The sequence below is a fragment of the Limulus polyphemus genome, unplaced genomic scaffold (genome assembly GCF_000517525.1).
Source record: "Limulus polyphemus unplaced genomic scaffold, Limulus_polyphemus-2.1.2 Scaffold3741, whole genome shotgun sequence".
Lineage (NCBI taxonomy): Eukaryota > Metazoa > Arthropoda > Merostomata > Xiphosura > Limulidae > Limulus > Limulus polyphemus.
Window position 1 is genome coordinate 86,029 of NW_013669351.1, and position 8,584 is coordinate 94,612.

The 8,584-nt window shown below is 37.3% G+C and overlaps 1 protein-coding gene across 1 annotated transcript in view; it reads left to right on the forward strand.

Moving 5' to 3' along the window:
• Nucleotides 1-8,584, forward strand: part of LOC106469957 (bcl-2-related ovarian killer protein homolog B-like) — a 16,610-nt gene that overhangs the window by 6,455 nt on the left and 1,571 nt on the right. The window contains exon 2 of the mRNA XM_013930476.2: nucleotides 7,645-7,778. Within this exon, the coding sequence (XP_013785930.1) occupies nucleotides 7,645-7,758 (114 nt within the window). The 3' untranslated portion in view covers nucleotides 7,759-7,778. The remainder of the gene's footprint in view (nucleotides 1-7,644; nucleotides 7,779-8,584) is intronic.

Here is an 8,584-nt window from a genome sequence, read left to right on the forward strand (position 1 = left end):
TAGTTCTAGAAACGTTGCGTCACAGTAGGTCATGTGACTCGATGACGCAACAATATTATAATTAATTTCAAGATTACATTGCCGTTTCTCTGGCAGAAAGACAGACTAAATATTTGCAAAACAAAAGAAAGAAAAAAAGATATATACTGCATTTTAAAGGTTAGATGCTTGAAAATCAATAATTTATTGTTAAATGGAAGACATAAACCCAGTGTAGGCCGCCATCTTTAACCGTGTCAAGTTTCGATATTTGTGACTTTGTAAAATTTAAAAAACTCGATAAACGAAAGTCCATCTGTCACTCAAAGCAGCAATGACGTCCAGCTAAACGTTAGGCACACGATCATATGCTTTCAGCAAACGAAATCACTTACCACCTGTTAATATCAGTCTAGGTTTCCCTCCTTCGTTTTTCCTCTTATGACTGTGAACGTATTGTATTCATTGCATTAGAAGGTGTAAATCAGTTAAGCGCAATAGGAGTCGTAGAACCACGTGGACAACTTCACGCGACTGGCCGGCCTAACGTAAACACTTCTACAGTTATCACATCCAAAACGTCTTTCAGTTTCCCACGTACTAATTGAGATCCTACACGAGTACAAGGAATAAAACAGTATTCAGTATGAACAAGCTGTTATCGCCTTGTAACTTGAGCTTTATAGTTTCTGTTTATGGCAGGGATAAAACTACGTTTTAGTAGTTTAGGAGACATGCTATGTTTTGTAACTCTACCATGTAGCTGGATTAAAGCATAACTTGAGCTTTATAGTTTATGTTTATAGCAGGGATAAAACTACGTTTTAGTAGTTTAGGAGACATGCTATGTTTTGTAGTTTATGTTTTTAGCAGGGATAAAACTACGTTTTAATAGTTTAGGAGACATGCTATGTTTTGTAATTCTACAATGTTGCTGCATTAAAGCATAACTTGAGCTTTATAGTTTCTGTTTTTAGCAATGATAAAACTACGTTTTAATAGTTTAGGCTACATGCTATGTTTTGTAGTTTCTGTTTTTAGCAGGGATAAAACTACGTTTTAATAGTTTAGGAGACATGCTATGTTTTGTAACTCTACCATGTCGCCATGGATTACAGTCATAGCCATAAAAACTGCCAAATTACAAGAACGGTTTGAATAGTTGTACTGTGCGTTTGGAAATTGAAAAATATGTCGCGAGACGTTAACCCTACTTTAACATATCTCTATTGTATTAACAGTTAATCCTTGTAATCTGTATTGTAGTTATGACAAACCATTAAGGAAGTTTTTAAAAGTTTGTTTGTTTTTCACAGTACCTGTATAAGACATTTGAATTGTCAAATATGTCGCGAGACGTTAACCCTACTTTAACATATCTCTATTGTATTAACAGTTTAATCCTTATAATCTGTATTGTAGTTATGACAAACCATTAAGGAAGTTTTTAAAAGTTTGTTTGTTTGTTTTTCACAGTACCTGTATAAGACATTTGAATTGTCTATGTCCAAGAATTTTTCATTCACGACTACGTAATGTTGTTTGATTCGTCTTAGCTTCAAACATAACACTCATACTTAGCCAGTTTAATGTAAAAAATACAACTGACTGTCTGTTTGTGCGTACTAAACAGAATACATTTCTCTCGTGACTTTGTTTTCTCTCCCGAACTCCCCACCCCCGACGACAAGCTAGTTTTGACGCAGGTTTAGCCGCACGCTTGTTTACAAGTAATGTTTTACATGGCTATAAATAATTATTTTCGAAGCAGCGACCATAACAAATTAAACGTTACATCGAACAACGCGTTTAATTAACAAACAATCGTGGACATTGTACACAGCACGCACTATTATCAACAGATAAAATTACCTAACCGCGCATGCGCCGATGTAGACGAAGTCTCGTGCGAATGAAATTATTTGCTTACTTGTTGAGCGCAAAGCTACACAGTGGGCTATCTGTGCTGTGCCCACCACGGGTATCAAAACCAGATTCTTAGCGTCATAAGCTCACTGACTTATCTCTGAGCTATTGGCGAGATATAATACTTTTAATAAAAAAAAATTTAAATACATTAATGGAAAAGTATACAAAGCACGTGGAAACTCTACGTATAGTTTTACAAGGAAACCTTTTTTATGACATGTCAGGATGACGTTGTAACGTCGAAACATGTAGAGTCGTCAACTTTTTGAAGGCCATAGATAGGCCTAAATAAAATGTTTTTAATTGTGCACCAGTTTAACGTTGAATATTATTTATGATTTTAATAGATGTTATTGTTACGTTACGTTTCTCATAATGATAATGTCCTTCTATCCCCCTAGTGGCTCACCGGTACGTCTACAGGCTTATGACGCTAAAAGTCGGACTTCGATTACTATGGTGGGCATAGCACAAACAGCCCATTACGTAGTTTTGCGCCTGATAACAGCCGAACCAAATCATAATCATATATTTATACGTATAAGGTTTGTTTGTTTTTTTTAATTATGCACAAAGCTACACAAGGGCTATCTGTGCTCTGCCCACCACGGGTATCGAAACCCGGTTTGTAGCGTTGTAAGTCCGCAGACGTGCCACTGGGGGGCACGTATAAGGTATGCGTATCGCGTTTCATTTCGCCGCTAGAGCACTAAAGTCTAATGTATTGTTCTGTTTGTTTTCTTTATAAATTTCATCCAGATGAACAAAATGGGCAACACTTGCAGGTTAAAGTACGGTCAAACAACTGTGTGTTTCCATCTGTGAGAAAGACACAAAATGACCAGAAAGAACTGAAGCTGGCCGAACACAAATTAAGTAAATACTCATACATTACTTAAATCAGAACACCATTCTGTCGGTCTTTGTACGAAATTCGTTGAAATGTCCATTAACAATAACATTTTATATTTAGTATAATCGAAAAATTAAAAACACAACATTAAATTCGATGGCAAACTGATTACGTACAACTGCGCATGCGTGTACGTTTTTTTGTTTATTATAATATCAGTGTAAATGAGAAGCAAAATACATGAAGAAAAACGAAATAATTTAAAAGCCATTAAATATTACAACGAAATTCGTTCACAAATAGGACAACTATGTAGAAAAAAAAACAACTTAACATCGTGTGTTATCCAGCTAAGATAAAAAAAAATGACGTGATAATCCTGTTACGTGACTGAAACTAAAGCTACAAAAATATCGTTTATAAAATGCTGGCTAACTACTCTCGTTACTAGTGCCAGATTAATCTCGATCCTATATGTGCATTCCCTCGCCTTGGATTACTTCCTACGTGTAATATTTTAAGGGGTCTGTGTTTACAATTCTCAGAAAAATAATTTACTTTTTTGTAAGACTTGTAGTAGTTTCAGTATTTTTTTTTTCTCCTGCTCGAATGAACAAACTTTGTGTTTCGCTGTCAGAACTGAATAATGTTTGTAAATAGGTTTTGTTCGTAACTTCATGACAAATAACAAAGAAAGAATATTTTATTTTCCCGTCAGATGAAAAATGAAAACACGTGCAACTGAAAGTTAAATGGATATCAACATTTAAGCGTCACGCATGCCACGTCGTCGGGAGGACACAACCGGGACTATTTATTGTCATGATGGTGGTGAGTGAGTGTGTGTGGGAGGGGGCGTAGATTAATAGAGAATTTATCAGTGGTTGTAATCTATAAACCATTATTTAACAAAAGTCTGTCTGTATGTGTGTGTCCACTTATGACTGGCGAATCGCTGGACCGATTATCATCAAACCATAATGCCTCTCCCGGGGAGTGATATCCGTGCCTACCTTGTATTTTTCGATGTATATTGTTTTTTGTTGTTGTTTTTTGTATAGCATCTAAAAACGTCATGACAATAGAAAGGATCAGACTATCCAGGCCTGGCGGTCAATAACTAGGGCTGCGGATCACAAGGTCCTAGGTTTAAACTGCGATAGCTGTATGGGGTGATATAACTATGACAGTTAAACTCTGATCGACAGTTCTAAGTTAGGGATAACCATTCCCGAACTTCGGGGTTTCTGACCAGGCTATTTAGTTCGTGTGTCACATAAAGTACCACCCAGGTTGAAAATAGTAAATACCAATAGAAATGAGCATGCGTGGTTTCATCGAGTAACACGTGGCAGGGCGTGGCATAATTTATAGCTGTTTTTTTTTCTTGAGTTGGATTCCTTCCGGTGTAGTGTTTCAGTTCATTTGTCTGTATAGCTTAATTAAAGGAAGGAGTTTATGTCTGTACAGGGTGTCCAGTTTTTAGCTCAAGGACGTTTATTTCTCCTCTGACCATTTTCTTACTTTATCTGTTTATTCTAATCTCATATTGTCAGTATAAAAACTGGACAGTTTGATGTTCGCCCTGCAGTAACCGTCTAAGACAGTGATTTCCAAACTGTGTGTCGCGAGAATTTCACCAAACGAAGAATAATTAAAAACATCAAAAAGAAATATTTTATGTGGCGGTAGGGGACGTCGTTAGTGAAAAAAGTTTGGGAATCACTGGTCTAAAAATACAATATTTTGAAAGCAGTATACAAGAAAGAAACACATGAACAAGTAAATGTGTAATTTGAGAGGGATCACGAGAAGACGTGCTTGAAACCACAGCTGATAAATTACAAAACCGATGTAATCAGTTTTATAGCAACTTCTGTGGCTCGTGCAAAGTACATTAGATTGATACACGTGAACCGGTACGTGTTGAATGTTTATAACTGATCTGTTGAAACGTGAGGAATGAGCTCGGCTGATGGAACTTTGTTCGACATAGAATTTTCCTGAAATACTATAGCGTAAAATGTGCACTTCAAGAACTCCAGACAATCATGAAGGTTAAACTACATTTCCTGTATAGGTAGCTTCCATATACAGGTTCTTTTTTTTTTTCAAGTATTTTTATTTTTTTTTACAGTAATTAACTTATTATCAAAGAGGGAGTATATATGTTCAATCAGAGTTTGGGACACGTTATCGAGGGGAGGAGTAAATTATAAATTTAATAGTTCCCTCTAGTGAGATATTTCAGAAACGTACCTTAGACGTTTTGAGATTCAGTTCATTGTGTTGTGCCCCCCCCCCCCAGTGGCACAGCGGTATGCCTGCGGACTTACAACGCTAGAAACTGGGTTTCGATACCCGTGGTGGGCAGAACGCAGATAGCCCATTGTGTAGCTTTGTGCATAACTACAAACAAACAAACAAACATTGTGTTGTGAAACTGATACTTGGAGAAAAGTTAATACTCCTTTAAGGGATAGTGGTGAGAATTTAGTTTTAAATTGGAACTTGTTATTCGGGGGCACTCTTCTACCAACGGGTACTGTCCCCGAAGTTCGGTACCACCTGTGTATTGATAACTATACTCTTGAATCTGAGAGATGAGCTTATATGAGGATGATAATTTCTATAGTTTGCGTATTTTTTTGATATTGCTTTTTTCTGTTAATATTTCAGTTGATAAAACTTGCATATTGCAAGATTTAAAATCATACTGGTGGTGTAAAAGTAGTTTACCTTCTCATACCTTTTAACACCTTAACACGTGACAAGATACACTCAATGTAATTTTTTTCTTGGGGGGGGGGGAGTATCTTAGGTACGGTTGCCACCTTTTCAAAATTAAAAATAGAACACTCGTATCTCAAGTGAAAAGGGTAGCATTCAAATGACAATAATTAGTCCGGGAGGTGTTCGCCCTATATGGGGGAAATACATCGTGGAAACATCTAGAAAAAAATCCACCCAACGGGATGATGGAGTGCTAGTGTAGCGTATGGCTTAAATTAGATCTGCCCCCCCCCCAGTGGCACAGCGGTATGTCTGCGGACTTACAACGCTAGAATCCGGGTTTCGATACCCGTGGTGGGCAGAGCACAGATAGCCCATTGTGTAGCTTTGTGCTTAATTACAAATAAACAAATTAGATCTTTGTTGTTAAAACAATATGGAGTTTCTAAGAATCGTGGAATCGATACAAAACTGTACTCCATCTTTGTGGAGAAATATATTAGCATGTTTGGTGGCCATCTTTGTGAAGAAATACATTAGCATGTTTGGTGGCCATCTTTGTGAAGAAATACATTAGCATGTTTGGTGGCCATCTTGTGGAGAAATACATTAGCATGTTTGGTGGCCATCTTGTGGAGAAATACATTAGCATGTTTGGTGGCCATCTTTGTGGAGAAATACATTAGCATGTTTGGTGGCCATCTTGTGGAGAAATACATTAGCATGTTTGGTGGTCATCTTTGTGGAGAAATACATTAGCATGTTTGGTGGCCATCTTTGTGAAGAAATACATTAGCATGTTTGGTGGCCATCTTTGTGAAGAAATACATTAGCATGTTTGGTGGCCATCTTTGTGGAGAAATACATTAGCATGTTTGGTGGGACGGGAAAAATCAAATTGTTTAACTTAAAGGACTTATAGCCGCCATTGAATTAGAGGATGAATACAGAAATTAGGATAGTTTCCTCCGAAGAAAAGGACTGATAGCAACCATACTTCAGGTTTAGAAACTCAGCTGATTCTGTACGCTGTATTGACTGTGATTCAGAAACCTATGTGTTCTATTGTACCAGCCAGCACAGCTTAGTTTGTAGTAACCGTCAACAAGGACGGATTTGGAATTTTGCTCGAGGGTTATGGTGTCCTTCACCTTCTGGATCAGCCATGTTTATTCTTGGAGTTAAACAAGTGAATTTCGTAAAGGACTGGCAGAGAGGTAATCTTGATGCATTCTTACGGCGAATGTTTTAGCCAGCAAAGCTACCTGGTTCGAGTTTCACTGATCGCTTACTGGTTTGTGAGGACGGGTTTGTCAAGACTCTCGAGCTGTGACAATCGGTTTTTAAAGTTTACAATTCGTTTATTGCCATCATGGCTAGAAGTGATAATTGTTTTTAAGCACGAAACTTCTTGGAAGAGGACACACCACCACATGATGCTTCATATTATCTTAATGGATTAAAAACAGAGGCCGGACAGGATTCGAAACCCTAACTCACTTAAAAGCTTTTCATTTAACCAACTGGACGCGTAAAATTTCAATTTCGCTTAGTTGGTTATTAAGATCAGCAGAAAAACTGATCTATGCCTGCCAAGCTATAAACAACGGGTACTTTTGTTTGTAATTAAGCACAAAGCTACACAATGGGCTATCTGTGCTCTGCCCTCCACGGGTATCGAAACCCGGATTCTAGCGTTGTAAGTCCGCAGACATACCGCTGTGCCACTGGGGGGCGGAACTGTATAATCCCAGCAAGTTGCTTTGTTAGATATATTATAATTAAATACAAATTTGACTAGATGAGGATCAAACCCGCAACTATGTTCGGCAGGTATCAAACCCGCAACTCTGTTCGATAGGCAGCTCCCTCAGCTTTTAGTTCTCGTGTCGCTGGATTTGATACCGATCCACTTTTAAAACCCCAAAATCGGTTTGGTACCATTAGAATTGTCAATTAATCGTTTGGTTGCGGTTTTTACTTTTCCGGGAGAGTACTAAACAATATGTCCACCTGAAATATTAATAACCTATTATGTTTAGCCACTTTAGTAGACTTACAACAACCTGTAAAAATGTTTATAGTGTCTTTTTTTTTTTTTTTTGCATGCCGAACTAAGTTTTTTTTTCTTCTCTCGTTTAATCTTCTAGGAGGCGCTTCTCACTTGTTTCAAGAATTCATGTAGAATCAGCACAACTGGTCTATTGTGTTTTCTAATGATCTCGGTACTCACGACGATGTTACTGATCTATTTCGTCACTTGATCAATCAACAAACATATCAGGTTTGTTTCTTACAACGTTGCAAAGTTGTACGCAACGGTAACGGGAGCAATTATTATTTTTAATAAGAATTTTCAGAGAAAACTGTGTTATTTAACTCACCTAAACTCTTTTGTATAACAAAAACAAAATACTGAAATTAGAACGTGAAAATGAATGTGTACCTCTCAAGCAATAACCAAATTATATGTATCCTGTTTCAGTTGCTCATCACCTAGAATCTATATTTTTATAAATATTTGAAGAATACTACCACTAATTTATTCTTCTAAATTATTCAACAGACAAGATACGTAAGATAAAAAAACAACAACAACAAAAAACGTTATTATTGACCAAATTATATTCCTCGAATTAGACTTGAATATTTGTTTTTGGGTATTATCACAGGCACCCAATTAAAATTCGCTGTCTGCTCCACACTACAGTCCAACATACTTATCACAGGCGCCCAATTAAAATTCGCTGTCTGGTTCATAATACAGTCCAACATACTTATCACAGGCACCCAATTAAAATTCGCTGTCTTGATCAATGCTACAGTCCAACATACTTATCACAGGCACCCAATTAGAATTCGCTGTCGACTCCACACTACAATCCAACACACTTATCACAGGCACCCAATTAAAAGTTCGTTATCGGCTCCACACTACAGTCCAACATACTTATCACAGGCGCCCAATTAAAATTCGCTGTCTGCTCCACACTACAGTCCAACATACTTATCACAGGCACCCAATTAAAATTCGCTGTCTGCTCCACACTACAGTCCAACATACTTATCACAGGCACCCAATTAAAATTC